Source organism: Myxine glutinosa, chromosome 5, assembly GCF_964187855.1.
Source record: "Myxine glutinosa chromosome 5, kmMyxGlut1.1, whole genome shotgun sequence".
NCBI lineage: Eukaryota > Metazoa > Chordata > Myxini > Myxiniformes > Myxinidae > Myxine > Myxine glutinosa.
Genome location: NC_136265.1, coordinates 20,208,417 through 20,224,386, shown reverse-complemented (window position 1 = coordinate 20,224,386; position 15,970 = coordinate 20,208,417). Strand labels below are relative to the sequence as shown.

The 15,970-nt window shown below is 48.6% G+C and overlaps 1 protein-coding gene and 1 long non-coding RNA gene across 3 annotated transcripts in view; one reads left to right on the top strand and one right to left on the bottom strand.

Annotated features, from left to right (window-relative positions):
- The window catches only part of LOC137427880 (uncharacterized), a 45,064-nt gene extending 34,113 nt beyond the window's left edge, over positions 1 to 10,951 (bottom strand). Inside the window, exons 1-2 of the mRNA XM_068117678.2 lie at positions 10,898 to 10,951; positions 8,821 to 9,253 (exon numbers count right to left, since the gene is read on the bottom strand). Of these exons, the coding sequence (XP_067973779.2) occupies positions 8,821 to 9,241 (421 nt within the window). The 5' untranslated portion in view covers positions 9,242 to 9,253; positions 10,898 to 10,951. The remainder of the gene's footprint in view (positions 1 to 8,820; positions 9,254 to 10,897) is intronic.
- Positions 10,952 to 11,761: 810 nt separating this feature from the next.
- LOC137428766 (uncharacterized) lies at positions 11,762 to 13,646 on the top strand. 2 transcript variants are annotated; one of them, XR_013623424.1, is made up of 3 exons: positions 11,762 to 11,773; positions 11,895 to 12,035; positions 12,863 to 13,646. It is a non-coding gene; the product is annotated as an uncharacterized LOC137428766 (long non-coding RNA). The 2 variants fall into 2 exon arrangements; XR_010984730.2 differs by lacking the exon at positions 11,762 to 11,773 and having other exon boundaries at positions 11,844 to 12,035.
- The last annotated feature ends 2,324 nt before the right edge of the window (positions 13,647 to 15,970 follow it).

Sequence of the window (15,970 nt, the reverse complement as noted above, 5' to 3'; positions counted from 1 at the left end):
GAGGCTCTCTGAATATGGCCCAGAGATGTCCACTTTAACAAGCATATGATCATATGAACTGATTGGAGAAGAAGAACAGCAGACATTTGCAGAGAAGTTAGTCATAACCAAGTCAAGAAGAGATACCGTTAACTGAGATCCGGGTCGGGAAATTGACAGATGTCAGTCCAAATGAGTCGCGGGATTTTCTGCCATTCTTCTCTGCAGATCCTCTCAAGCTCTGTCATGTTGGATGGGGACCGTTGGTGGACAGCCATTTTCAGGTCTCTTCAGAGATGTTCGATTGGGTTCAAGTCAAGGCTCTGGCTGGGCCACTCAATGACCTTCACAGAGTTGTCCCGAAGCCACTTCTGCGTTGTCTTGGCTGTGTGCTTCGGGTCATTGTCCTGTTGGAAGGTGAACCTTCGGCCCAGTCTGAGGTCCTGAGCGCTCTGTTTCAGGTTTTCATTAAGGATATCTCTGTACTTTGCTCCGTTCATTGTTCCCTCAACCCTGACCAGTCCCCCAGTCCCTGCTGCTGAAAAACACCCCCACAGCATGATGCTGCCACCACCATGCTTCACCGTTGGGATGGTATTGGGCAGGTGATGAGCAGTGCCTGGTTCCTCCAGACATGATGCTTAGCATTGAGGCCAAACAGTTCAATCTTGGTTTCATCAGACCACAGAATCTTGTTTCTCACAGTTTGAGAGTCCTTTCGGTGCTTTTTTGCAAACTCCAAGCGGGCTTTCATGTGTCTTTCACTGAGGAGAGGCTTCCGTCTGGCCACTCTGCCATAAAGCCCAGATCGGTGGAGTGTTGCAGTGATGGTTGTCCTTCTGGAAGTTTCTCCCATCTCCACACAGGATCTCTGGAGCTCAGCCAGAGTGACCATCGGGTTCTTGGTCACCTCTCTTACCAAGGCCCTTCTCCCCCGATTGCTCAGTTTGGCCGGGCGGCCAGCTCGAGGAAGAGTCCTCGTTGTTCCCAACTTCTTCCATTTAAGAATTATGGAGGCCACTGTGCTCTTAGGAACCTTCAATGCAGCAGAATTTTTTTTGGAGGCTTCCCCAGATCTGTGCCTCGACACAATCCTGTCTCTGAGCTCTGCAGGCAGTTCCTTCGACCTCATGGCTTGGTTTTTGCTCCGATATGCATTGTCAGCTATGAGACCGTATATAGACAGGTGTGTGCCTTTCCAAATCATGTCCAATCAATTGAATTTACCACAGGTTGACTCCAATCAAGGTGTAGAAACATCTCAAAGATGATCAAGAGAAATGGGAGGCACCTGAGCTAAATTTCAAGTGTCATCACAAAGGGTCTGAATACTTATGTCAATGTGATATTTCAGTTTTTTCTTTTTAATAAATTTGCAAAACTTTCTAAAATCCTGTCTTCTCTTTGTGATTCTGAGGTATTGAGTGTAGATTTATGAGGGAAAAAAATGAATTTAAACGATTTCAGCATAAGGCTGCAACATAACAAAATGTGAAAAAGTGAAGGGGTCTGAATACTTTCTGAATGCAATGCACGTCCGCCAGGCTGAACAGTTTATGTTTTGTGTCCCACTGATAGGCTGGATCTGGATTCGGACATGAACGAAAATCCAATCGGTTTGTTCTTGTCACCAAAACAACTCATCCCCCAAGTTTTGCCATGACTCATCCACAACTTTTTAAAATATCATGTTTAAAATATTTTCAAATATCGCTTTTCACCTGATCTCTCAAGAGTGAAGAATCACTTAAAAAGAATATATTTCTCTTATCCGAAACCATATTCAGATCTTCACCCAAATCGAATCGATTCGTCCTTGTCACACACCCAACCTGTCCACCAAGTTTAGTCCAAATCCGTTCATAACATTTTGAGATATCGTGCTGTATATCGGTTTTGGCCCCATCTTCAAATGGTGAAGAATCACTTTTAAAATTCTACAAGCCGGATCCGGATTCGGATCTCCCCAAAATCTAATCATTTCATCCTTGTCACATAACGCTGCCTCTCTGTCAAATGTCGTCCAAATCCGTCCACAATTTTTTCAGATATCTTGTTCAGACAAACAAACAATCATTCGCAGAGTGAAAAATGAATCATATGAGCGAAAAATCAATCATAGAGCGACACTTGGCAAAAGATAACAAAGTATCCGGCTCTCTACTCTCAAGACTGAACTCTCAAACCTGTCACCTTCCTCCAAATCCTGCAGTCGTCTGGTCAAATCTGTTTCTGGTGTTTGTTCCCCTTCTATTCCTCAAGACAGTGTTCTGGGCCCTGTGCTTTTTCTGATCTGAATTAATGATCTTTCCGATGCTCTGGAAAATCCTCTCGCATGTCGTTCAATCATGACAAATCTCACACCCTCACCATGTCTCTCCGAAAGCACCGTCTGGAAAACCCTCCATATACTTTCTCAAGAATCCTCTCCACAACAAAAACAACTGTTGGAGAAGATTGTCATGGGGCTCGAAAGGCTAACCCCTACTACAGCAGGGAAAATGGCCTTAAAATGCCTGTTGTGTGTGCATGTCTCTAATAATACAATATAATAAAATGGAATGGCATTCAGTGGAGTATCTTTTTGACCTCAAAAATAATTGGTGGTTGAATTCAGTGACCTGATATGTGAATAGACTTCAAATTTTACGTTAATTCGGATGAAAATTGAAAATTTTAGAAATCTGGCCTATTTTGACATTTTGGCCGACACCGATTTCAAAAATAGTTGGTGGTTGAATTCAGCAAGCTGACATGAAAATGCCATGCAAATTCAAGTAAATCAGATGAAAATTGAAGATTTTAGAGGTTTGTAAAGGTTGTTAGGTGTTGACCTTTGCCTGATGTTGACCTTGAAAATAGATGGAGGTTGAATTCAGTCAGCTGATGTGCATATCCCATTCAAATTTCAAGTCAATCAGATGACAATTGAGGACTTTAGAAATTTGAAAAAAAGTGGTTGATCTTTGGCCTTTGTTGACTTTTGACCTTCGACCTCAAAAATAAATCGGTTTCTGTTAGAGCACCAACTCTACCATTTGGTGAAGTTTCGTGAAGAACGATTTAAAATTGTGTCTGTTTGTTTCTTGTCAAAAAAACATTTTTTGACAAGTATGTTGATCACTCCGGTTTGTGTGTTTGTCTGTCCGCTCACGTACAAACACACAAACCGGAGTGATCAACATACTTGTCAAAAAATGTTTGTTTGACAAGAAACAAACAGAGACAGGGGTGAAAACATAACCTCCGTACACCTTTGGTTGCAGAGGTAAAAAAAAATAAAAAAAATAATCAGAACACAAGTCAGGAGACGACGATGGTTCACGAGCGAGCGGTATTCTTCGGTTTATTTCGAAAATTCGGTTTGATTCCGACAACTTTGAAAATTTGACCTTTGTGACCTTCAAATGTCAAAACGAAGGTCAATGACATTGAAATGATAGAAAACAAGCATTCTGAGTATTGCGCTGCAATACACGTCCCCTCCCGGCAGTCTGTCGTCTGTTGGGGAAATTACCAAGGGTTATTTACCCACAGGTTCTGAATCGTTCCCAATCGCTAATTAGCTCAGGACGGGCTCACCTGTGATTCGCACTTGGGACTTCGATTTATACACCTTGCAGACAGGTCACCTGTAGCACGAGAAAATACGTTGTTGATAAAGAACCTTTCGAGTCGCTAAATATCAATAATTTATTATATTTTCCGGTTCACGATCAATGATCGATGTGTATACAGTCACTTGAAAAAGTAAGTACACCCCATGTAAAGTTTTGACTTTTTCAACATATTTCAACATACAGCTATTTGATCTTAATTTCAACACTATTGATAGATAAAGGTGATATTGAAGCGCGGTGCTACGCGCGCTACTTGCTTACCAAGGAGGAAGCGGACAACGCGGTAAATCAAAAGAGTCTTTATTGAAAGAGCCCTACTGTAGCACTGAGGAGCTCGGGGCTGCGAGCCCCATGTATATCCCGAGGCCACGCCTACCCCACGGGCGTGGCCGACGCCCACTTGGTGCGCGGAATGATGCCATCACGCCAGTGAGCTTTCGTGTCCGCCACACGCGCCCCCCCCAGAATTCCCGCGCACCTGGAGGGCCAGTTTGCGGGGCAAACGGATGACCCGGCCGAAGCGCCCTCTGGCGACTGGCGACGTCCGGGGTGCAGGGATGCCAGCTGGGATGCCTCCTGCTGCACCCGGGATGGGTGCAGGACCGGGGGGCGGCATGCCGGCGGGGCTGGGCGGTGCCGGGGGTCCGCCTGCAGGGGGGCGGCCCCGACGCGGGGGCCGAGCCACCGGCGGTGGGTGGTCCATGTCGAGGTGGGCCGGCTTGAGGCGATCCACTGAGACGCGGTCGGGAGTACCGCCGATGTCCAAGGTGAAATGTTTCACCCCGGTCTCCAGCACGCGGAAAGGCCCATCGTACGGGGGCCGCAGTGGTGTCCGGTGGGCGTCGTGCCGGACGAAGACGTACTCCGCGGTGTGAAGCTCCGTGGCGACGTGCGTAGGTGGGTAGGTGGGTGCCCGTGGTGCGCCGTCGGCACCGGGGCGAACCTCCGGGCTGTCTCCTGCAGCACGGAGCGCTCCTGCGCCGCGGACCATGGTGCCGTGGGGTCGGGGAGGAACTCGCCCGGCACCCGCAGCGGTTGTCCGAAGACCAACTCCGCCGCGGATGCGCGCAGGTCGTCCTTGGGCGCCGTCTGGAGGCCCAGCAGGACCCAGGGGAGCCTGTCGACCCAGCCGCCGTCGCGGAGGGTGGCCCGGAGCGCGGCCTTCAACGAGCGGTAGAACCGCTCGCACAGGCCGTTGGCCTGGGGGTGGTAGGCCGTGGTTCTGTGCAGCTGGACCCCGAGCCCCCGCGCGACCGCCCCCCAGAGCTCCGAGGTGAACTGGGGGCCGCGGTCGGACGAGATGTCCGAGGGGGCGCCGAACCGGGCGACCCAGGTGGCGATGAACGCCTGCGCGACGTCCGCCGCCGCCAAAGGCACGGCCTCCGGCCACCGGGTGGTGCGGTCCACCATTGTGAGGACATGGGTGAAACCCTGCGAGGGGGGCAGAGGTCCCACCAGGTCCACGTGAACGTGGTCGAACCTACGTTCCGGCACCGTAAACGGGGCCAATGGGGCCTGGGTGTGTCGGTGCACCTTCGCGCGCTGGCACACGAGGCACGTCCTGGTCCAGCCGCGGACGGCCTTCCGGAGGCCATGCCAGACAAACTTGTCGGCGACCAGCCTCTGGGAGGCCTTCGTGCCCGGGTGGGACAGACCGTGGATGGCGTCAAAAACCTGGAGCTGCCAGCCCGCGGGCACGATGGGGCGAGGCCGCCCGAGGGAGACGTCGCACAAGAGGGCCGTGCCCGCGCCGTCGAACGGCACCTCGGTGACGCGGAGGCCCATGACGGTGGTCCGCAAGGCCTGGACGCCGCGGTCGGCGGCCTGGTCCGCCGCCATCCGGGCATTGTTGATGCCGAGGTGGACTGCGTGGGCGACGGACCGGGAAAGGCAATCCGCCACCGGGTTGTCCTTCCCCGTGACGTGCCAGATGTCCGTCGTATATTCGGACACGGCCGAGAGGTGACGCTGCTGCCGGGCTGGCCACGGCTCGGTGACCTTGCCCATCGCGAAGACCAGTGGCTTATGGTCGACGAAGGCCGTGAACGCACGGCCCTCGAGCAGATGGCGGAAGTGCCTGACCGCCAAGTGAAGCCCGAGCAACTCGTGGTCGAAGGTACTATAACGGCGTTCGGGCGGGGGCGAAGCTGCCGGCTGAAGAACGCCAGCGGTTGCCAGGCACCACGCACCCATTGCTCGTGCACCGCGCCCACCGCGTAGTCCGAGGCGTCGGTGGTGAGGGCGATCGGTGCATCGGGGCGCCGGGTGCGCGAGCATGGTGGCGTTAGCCAAGGCGAGCTTCGCGCCCGCGAACGCCGCGTCCATCTGCTCGGTCCAGGTAACGTCACCTTTGCCCGGCTTCCCTCAGAGGGCCTCGTGCAGGGGGCGCAGGAGCTGGGCGATGCGGGGCAGGAACCGATGGTAAAAGTTTACCATGCCCAGGAACTCCTGGAGCCCCTTGATCGTGCGGGGGCGCGGAAACCCCTTCACCGCCTCCACCTTGGCCGGTAGGGGGACGGCCCCGTGCCTGGTGACGCAGTGCCCCAAAAAGTCGATGTCGGCGACGCCGAACCGGCACTTGGCAGGGTTCACGATGAGGCCATGCTGGCCCAGGCGTTCGAAGAGCGTGCGGAGATGGTGGAGGTGCTCTTCGCGGGACGCGCTGGTGACGAGGATGTCGTCCAGGTAGACATACACGAAATCCAAGTCGCGCAAGACGCTGTCCATTAGTCGCTGGAACGCCTGAGCCGCATTCTTCAACCTGAAGGGCATCCGAAGAAATTCGAAAAGTCCGAATGGCGTGATGACGGCCGTCTTCGGGATGTCCTCCGGCCTGACGGGGACCTGATGGTAGCCGCGTATGAGGTCCACCTTTGAAAAGAAGGACATGCCCGCCAACCGGGTGAAGTCCTGAATGTGGGGGACGGGGTAGCGGTCGGGGGTGGTGGCGTCGTTGAGGCGCCGGTAGTCCCCGCACGGTCGCCATCCCCCGCCGGGCTTTGGCACGATGTGGAGCGGCGACGCCCAAACACTCTCAGAGCGCCGCACGATGCCGAGCCGCTCCAGCGTAGCGAACTCCGCTTTAGCTACAGCGAGCTTCGTCGGCTCGAGGCGGCGTGCCCGGGCGTAGACCGGTGGCCCGGCGGTGGGGATGTGGTGTTCCACCCCATGCTTCACGGCCCCCGCTGAGAAGGTGGGCCGCGTGAGGGCCGGGAAGCCGGCGAGGAGGTGGGTGAATTCGTCCACTGCCGGAAGCGTACAGATCAACCTGGCCGGAACCGAACCGCTCAGCAAGCCGCTCGGCGAGCCGGGCAGCGCGCAAGCGAGCGAGCTGAACATCTCGGCCTGGACGAGCCTTCTGTGCTTTACGTCCACCAACAGCCCATTTGCACACAGGAAGTCCGCGCCAAGCAGTGCCATGCGCACGTCGGCAGTGACGAACGACCACCGGAAAACCTGCCCTCCGAACCGCAGAGAGAGGCAGCGTTTTCCGTATGTGCGTATGGACGTACCGTTGGCAGCAAGCAGCGCGGGGCCCCAGCCCGCGGTTTGCTTGTCGGACGTACCGGCGGGAACGACACTCACCTGCGCTCCCGTGTCGCACAGGTAACGGCGCCCGGACAAGGTGTCCGTTATGAACAGTAGGCTGTTTGAACGGCCGGCGCTCAGTGCCACTACCGAGGGCCGGCCTGGGCGTTTCCCGACCTGCCGAATGAGCACGGCGGGCGACACTGCCGAGCCTCGTGGCCGAACTTGGTGTGAAACCGGCACCAGGCTTGCGGTTTTTTCCGCGGCGGCGGAGGTGGGCGTGGCGTGGCGGCCGCCACGAGGCACCCCTCGGAGTAGGGGTGGTCACCCGCAGGAGGTTCCGCGGCCACGCGGTGCGTCGTGTAGTAGGGGTGGTCACCCGCAGGAGGTTCAGCGGCCACGCGGTGCGTCGCGTAGTAGGGGTGGTCACCTGCAGGAGGTTCAGCGGCCACGCGGTGCGTCGCGTAGTAGGGGTGGTCACCCGCAGCAGTTTCGGGCTCGGAGTAGGGGCGCGCAGCCGCACCTTTAGATGCTTTTTATAGTCAGTCTGTCAGTCCATCACGCAAAGAACAGTTTACCGGACTTTTTTTTCTAAATGCTTAATGCTAATGATTTCAAACTTAGCACATGGTTTCCTCATGATAAGTTACAGATCAAGTTCGAACTTCACGACGACTGACAGACTGACTGACGGCGTGCAAAGCTATCGTCCCCTTCGGTGTACACCGGTTGGGGACTAATAATGTATAATCAGTTATGAGGTTAGCTAGCCACACAATACCGAAAATTTGGTTAGATTCCGACAACTTTGAAAATGTGACCTTTGTGACTTTCAAAGGTCAAAGGTCGAAGATTCTGAAATTTGTTGGAAAACTTGTATTTCATGATGTATGTGATAATATAAGATCATGTACGACATTTCACCCTATCAGGAAGCGAACAATGGAAAACCATCAAAAATCCACTTTCCTAGAATTCGTGACCTTGTGACAAAAATGAAAAATCGAGCTAGAATGCGGCTGGACACGTGACATTGGCCTAACCAAATACCAAAACCCCTGTCAGATTCCACCAACTCCCTCGGAGAAGATGTAGCTTGAACTCGATTACCCCCTAAAAAGACGACTTTTTCGGGCGTTGCTCCGCCCACAATGGGCGCAATACGCCCACTCTAGGCAGGACACAACTAGATCATGATATCAACCTCCCACCAAAGTTTCATCAAGATCGGATGATATCATCGGGTAGTTATGCTGCGGACAGACAGACAGACACACAGACACACACACACACACCCATGGCGAATATAGTGGTCACTCTGTTTGATAACTGTGAACCAATAAAGGTTACTTCTTGACATGCTGCGTTACATTTAAACTAGAATGACACTCTTCGACATCACGACATCGACCGATATGCATCTGCCCATATTATTACATCATTATAATACTTGTACGAAGTTTGCTACAAATCAATTCAGCTGTTCTCAAGTAATCACATTTTTACCTGACATGACCTCTGTTCTTTGACCTGAGGACTCCAAAATCTAATCAGTTAATCCTTACATCATTATGCATGTCTGTAACAAGTTTAAATTGGATCACTTTCGCCATTCTCAAGTTACACTTTACAGACATATTACAGACTTTGACCTTTGACTTGGTCGACGGAGGCATAAAAATACGTCACCTACCAGATTTGGGTGTTGATCCATCATCCTGAAATTGGAGACTGCAGAAATCACCGAGCCCGATTCGACAGAAACCAGAATCGTGGTCCAGCTGCACATTTTGGGATGCGAAAATCTTTTCACAGAAACTGGAAAGTTCCCGAATAACATTCTCCAAGTTGACGAAAATGCTTCCCAAAAGAGAAGAACCTGCAATCTGGACATCTTGCGGCTTCGAAAAAGAATTCATAAATTTACAGAAGTCAGCATACATTGCAAATTGAAATTTCTCTTTGGCGAGAGAGAGGAGCTCGTCCCGCAATGGATCCGACTCAGTACAAGCTCGAATAACCTTCTGATTCTCAATTCCAAGCTTTTCGATCACTGCTTGGGCTGTTTCTGCTCTCAGTCCTTGTGATTGGAGCCATTCCAAGAAGCTCTCCATTTCACAAATGACCTGCCAGGGATACAAAGCTCATGTTAATCACAGAAAGGTTATACATGTTATTTTCTTTGCACAGTTTGGAATATTTTGTGAGTCATAATCTTATCCAATTTGATCACATATCCAGTTAAACGGTAAACGTATCCAGCTTGTTCACCACAAATATTGATTTGGGATAACGTTATCCTGATGAGCCCATAATAAGGGTGCAAGCTGGATCGGCCAATCTAATTCCAGGTATTTGTGACCAAAAATATCCGTCTTCAAAGACCTGAGTACCACATGGATGCTCTCCCAATCTGAAGTTGATGTGTTGGTATAATTTACGAAAACGACATCAGCATCATGTCGCGTTCAGGGTCAGAGTAGTTCCTCTTGTTTAATACACATGGACATATAAAACATGTTTTTTATTTTCCTCTCACTGCAATTGTCTCACACACGTTCCAAAGCGTCTCCACTTTCCTGGAAGTTGAACTTTTCAGGTTCAACACGCATAATCCTGTCATCCCAGAAACTAGGTTTGTGCTTGGATGGGAGACGTCTACATCGAAGGCTGGGTGTTGTACGCTTCGCACGGCAGAGACAGATACAGACCGGCACGCCAGAGACAGACACAGACCGGCACGCCAGAGACAGACACAGACCGGCACGCCAGAGACAGACACAGACCAGCACGCCAGAGACAGACACAGACCGGCATGGCAGAGACAGACACAGACGGGTACGCCAGAGATAGACACAGACACAGACACAGACCGGCACGGCAGAGACAGACACAGACCGGCACGCCAGAGATAGACACAGACCGGCACGCCAGAGACAAACACAGACACGGACTCGCAGTTCTGGAATTCCAGATTAATTTCCTTGAGTCCAATTTAAGCAAGGATATAATCTCAGTGGGAAGATAAACCAGGAATGTTACATTTTAGAGTTTAGACCCACAGGACATTTTTGATATTTCGAGATTACGAATCAGGTTTTCCATCGACATTTAGGTTGTGAACGTTAAATATCCACCAGAAGAGGGAAAGTAGATAATTGTACATCGTTACGGTACATCGTACATACATAATTGTACATCGTTACGGTACATCGTACATACATAATTGTACATCGTTACGGTACATCGTACATACATAATTGTACATCGTTACGGTACATCGTACATACATAATTGTACATCGTTACGGTACATCGTACATACATAATTGTACATCGTTACGGTACATCGTACATACATAATTGTACATCGTTACGGTACATCGTACATACATAATTGTACATAAAATTGTACATCGTACCCTTGTTAATGTTACAGTTACACCTCCTCATTTACAGGTCACATTGGATATACAAGATAATTATAAACACTTTGTGACTGATTTGTAGTTAAAATGAAGAAAGAGGTTTAATCATCGTTGTGGGAAGTTTCGTGATGACGTGAAATAAAACAATGTGGTGAATGAAACAAAACGAGTGAAAAACACCTCATTAAATGAACAATCAAATACCTCATCGCACATTCAATATAAACTCGTTTAACTTTCCTTCTTTCTCGTCATCAACGAACAGGAAATTATTTTATCTTTAAATGAACGTTCCACAGATATTTCTCAGTATTATTAATAAAATGACAACCTCAGAACAAACCTCTTTCGATCAGACCACGTGAACCTTCGTCACAGGAAGTTCCAGTCCGAGGTTGAGAAGTTCAACCGGAAGTTCTTTGTCTTTAATAAATTCTTCTTCTTCTATTTTTCATGAGTATTTGTTGGTGTTTTCAGAGTCGTCGCGAGGATCTATATACGCCACGCACCTGAATACCTCGGATATGGATACTGGAGGTTTATAATTATATTACTTGCTCCGTTCCTTTAATAAATCTTAAAACTGATCTGCAGAATCGAGGATACTTCTGAGTTAGACCGAGAAATACATCGGGTGGACCTGACCACGTGATCACCACGTCATCCCCACGTGACGGACAGTGTGCGGTCGACGTCGACGCGATCTGAGCTCCTCATGCCGAGGGCAGAAAGAGAAAACATGATCCAAATCCTCGGGAACCTCACACCGGCCACACAACCCCGTCGGCGTCGGGTGACGTCATATCTGATGTCGGTAGAAGTTGAGAGAACAGTGTCCGAGTCGCAGCTTATGTAAGATTGTCTGATCCCTTCGGGAGAGCCAGGGAACGACCCAGAGAATTGAACCAAATGGTGAACCTCGTGGCACCATCTCCCCTTGGTGGAGAAAACTCCCATTGAGATTTCCATTCATTGTTGATTTGATTAAATTATTAAATTCGTTTTAAATTATTATTAAATTCTGTTTAATTATTAATTAATTTATATTATTATGAATTAATGAAAATTATTAAATTCTGTTTAGTTAATTCGAGACCTGCCAGAACAGCGGAACTGGGCGTTCCGAATCCAACCTGAGAGCGCGTTTGTCTGCCTAGTCACGTGATTCATTCCCGCCAATGCCCACGTGGGCAGGAACCCAGCACAGGTCGACTGCCGTGTATGTCCGTGAAGTTAACAACCTGTAGGTCATGCCTGTCACTTGCTGCAAGTACTATGTAAACCTGTGCTAACCTGTTTCATGGTCAGGTTGTCACCGACTAAACCGACTCCCCCACCAGGTGTCCTGGTTCGGAGGGTGTATGGATATGGACACCCAACAGGATTAAAAACAAAACCCGTCAAGGGGCGGAGGAGCTCCACGTGAGCCAACAGCCATCCATATCTGGTGCCCAACTGTGTCTGCGGATGTCCTCCTGCAGGTGGGTTACCTTTTTCAAGGAGGTATGTGGCAAGATTTGAACTCCGGCTCCCGTAAAACACAAGTAAAAGTACGATGAACCCGACAGTTCACCAGATGATGTGACTGGACCAAAGCCTCAGGGACCCCCATTCTTTGATGACAGGAGGTAAAGCACGGGGCAACTCTGATGTGTCAGGTTATGGTGGTGGTGTGTCTGGGTGGTGCTCTGTTGTTACCTTTCAGATGGCGGTCCCTTTCAGTAAACCTGAGGCGAGTTTCATGAACAAAACCAGTGACTTTCACCAGGACAAGTCTCAAAATGGATTGGTGGAGTAACACGCTTTGTAAACCTTGATCAACCACCTGGTGGTTATTAGCAAGTTCATGTTGGACTGGGATTCATTCCTGAATTGAGGATGCTGGTTGCATCATGACAGGTGTTGCTCTTCCTTTGATACAGTGCACACCTGTGCACACCTCATAATACGCTCGTTGACCGGTGTTGCCTCGATTACGACAGCAGTCAGCTTATTGGACACAGCTACAACAAATCCCTGTGAATGGAAACCATCAAATACTTTGTTCAACCTGGTTATTTACCCAAACACTTAATTTTCATTCATGCCCCCCCTTGGAGTTCCCTTCGGATGCATGCAGAGTTTTGGGCTGATACATTTTATGGCTTCGGAGTTATGGAAGAGACACACACACATATATACACACACACACACACACACACACACATCTTTTGTTGTTGGAGTTTCACTTTTGTTGTCTCGATCTCCATGAGGAGTTTCGTCGTTTAAGAAATCACGTCATTTTTTGTCTTGTCTGGGATGCCCGCAGGTATAATGAAGCCTCGTCAAGCAGGATGGCTCGGACCGTGGAACAGCGAATGAGGTCATCAAATCCACTAAACTCACGCTTGGGGGGGGGGAAGGAGACCAAGACGATCTGGAGGAAATGCTCATCAAATTTCAGGACGATGTGCCACCCAGAAAGCGAAGAGAGTTGCCAGACACCACCCGAAACAAAGGCACCAGCGGAGTGGGGATTCTTTTGATCATTTAATAAAAATTCTGAGGATAATTTTCATGGATTCCGAATACCGATGCAAAGAGGATCTCGGAAAAAACTCCTCGATATGGGAGATTAGCTCTCACTGGCCAAAGCCATATAAATAGAGCAACACCTTCAGCTCTCGCATAAGCAAACAAGAAAGAGCAGAGATTGCATACCCTCCCAGGATGTGATTGTTTGGTGTATTTTGTGTTTTATTGCTGATGTAGATTTATGTTCAATCCAATATAGTGTTGTGGATATTTTGGACAATAGGGGAAGGTGGGGCAAGTTGAGCCAGTTTTTGTTCTTGGAATGTTAGGACTGAACTTACTGATGATCTTGCACAAATGAGTATCTTGCCTTCTAATTTAATCCTTGGGAAACATTTTGTAGCTAGTTCTTACTTTCTATCCCCACACTGAAAGTCACTGTGACTTTTGAAAAAACGGAGGCCAAATGGCTCAACTTGCCCACCTGATGGGGTAAGTTGATCCAACCTCTGGGGTAAGTTGTACCACATAGGGGTAAGTTGATCATTGCCCCAAATAAAGATAACTAAAGTAGAAAACCATTGTTTTGCCAGAAAAATATTTAATGTTGTAAAGTTCTACAACACTGAACGAAATGATTACCTTGTGTTCATGGTTATAGTAATCAGTTACGAACAAATTGAGTCACTCTCATAGAAAAACAATATTGTCAACTGTGGTAAGAAAAGTCAACTCAATCCACCTGTCACAGTTTCAAGTCACAATTAAACAAAAAGTATCCCAAATAGTTGATCATTGCCCCAAATAAAGATAACTGAAGTACAAAAATTGGTCTGCCTGAAAAATATTTAATGTACTTGTTACAACACTAAACGAAATATTTACATGTACCTTGTGTTCATGGTTATAATTCAATGTGGCAGCTGGATTGAGTTGAAAACAGCTGCCACAGGTTTTAAGTCACAATAAAACAAAAGTGTCCCAAATACACCCAGAAAGGCCAACAGTCAGACTGTGGCAATTAAGGCACAATATCTTGCTCATCAATGCCAGCTTCATCATTTGGATCTGGAACTAAAACTAAAACATGTCAGAAATCAAGTCAATTAAGCTGCCAAACTGACAAGTCACAATTGAACACAAGCTGTCCAGAACAACGGGCAGAACTGCCAACGCACTTAGGCTGTGGCAGCTTACGCACGATGTCTTCCAGTTCAAATCCTGCTTCATCCTTTGGGTTTGGAACAAACACTGGGTTGTCAGATCCAACTTTTCCAGCAACCTTCTGCAGGAAGACACCTTCAAACTGAAATTCCTCTCCATTCAGTACATCAACCCGAGCAATGTAATGCACAAATCATGATTTGCCAGCACATTTGACAACTACAAAGTCACCTTCAATGATATCCATATCACTGTCCACATCTGATTCGTCATCATACTCAACTTCTGAATCACCATCTGTCTCACTGGAACTAGGGGTTTTTGATCTTGGGGGACATGTCTTTTTCCCATTAGCTTTGAACAAGCATCTCTTTGATTTCTTGGCTGATGGCTTCCGTTTGCGATTTTCAGATAGGGCTGCAAGCCCCTGGCGTACTGGGGTGTCAGTCAGAATCTTTGTGCTGCCTTTTTTGCGACCAGCTTTCGTTTTCTTTCTTGCTGTTGCTTTCGGAAATGGGTGAACATCAGATGGTGATACGTATTATTATTATCTCCACCAACATGAGTTGGCAAGTTGAGCCAGACCCTACGGGGCAAGTTGAGCCATGGCTCGATTTGCCCCGTAGGGTCTGCCTCAACTTACCCCAGTCTGAACTTTCTGAGATGTCTCCACATACACACATATTCTATGCATCCATCGTATTAAAGTCTATGACAAGAATGGAGACACATACCTGGACTAACAATTGTCATCTGATATCCATATTATATCTATATATCCATGCTGCATATGGAAGAAACGTGAACTTACCTGTTTTACACCTTTTTACTTTTATGGCTGAAAATTGGATTTTTCCCTCTGCAACACTGGTTTCTGTTTCAATTTAGAAAACAATATGGCAGAATTTGGAGTTATGCAATGGGGCATCTATAGATGGCGCCACCACAAAGTCTGACTCATTCATAACTGGCTGGGAGGTGGTGGCTCAACGTACCCCAATGCTGCATATGGAAGAAACGTGAACTTACCTGTTTTACACCTTTTTACTTTTATGGCTGAAATTGGATTTTTCCCTCTGCAACACTGGTTTCTGTTTCAATTTAGAAAACAATATGGCAGAATTTGGAGTTATGCAATGGGGCATCTATAGATGGCGCCACCACAAAGTCTGACTCATTCATAACTGGCTGGGAGGTGGTGGCTCAACGTACCCCAATGCTCAACTTGCCCCGCCTTCCCCTACTCGCTGGAATTGGGAGGAGCAAGTCAAAAAGGAGGAGCGAAGATGGGATTGGTCGCATGAAGAAAAGGGGAGGAGAATAGTAGGATTGGTTGAGCAAAGTGTAGGTGGGAGGGATGAGGGCAGTGGGGATTGGTCAAATGAAATATTGGGGTGGGAAGCCGCTAAGATCGAGGGATACATTGTGATTGGTCGAATGAAATATTGGGGTGGGAGGGATATCCCGCTGAGTGGGGAGATTGAAGAATGCATATTAAAATATCCTTAATGAGGAAGATATGTTCTTTTGTTCGCATCAGACCTCGCGGAGCCAAGACTCTCCCAATTCTGCTTGGAGACTTCAAGAACAATGTGAAAGTCATTCACTTTATACTACGTGAATGTGAATGAATGAATGAATGGCGTCAGGAAGGGCATCCGGCCATCAAAAAACATTGCCTCAAAAAGGGAACCATGATTGTCATGGGGCCTGCAAGGCTAAACCCTGCTCTCGCAGG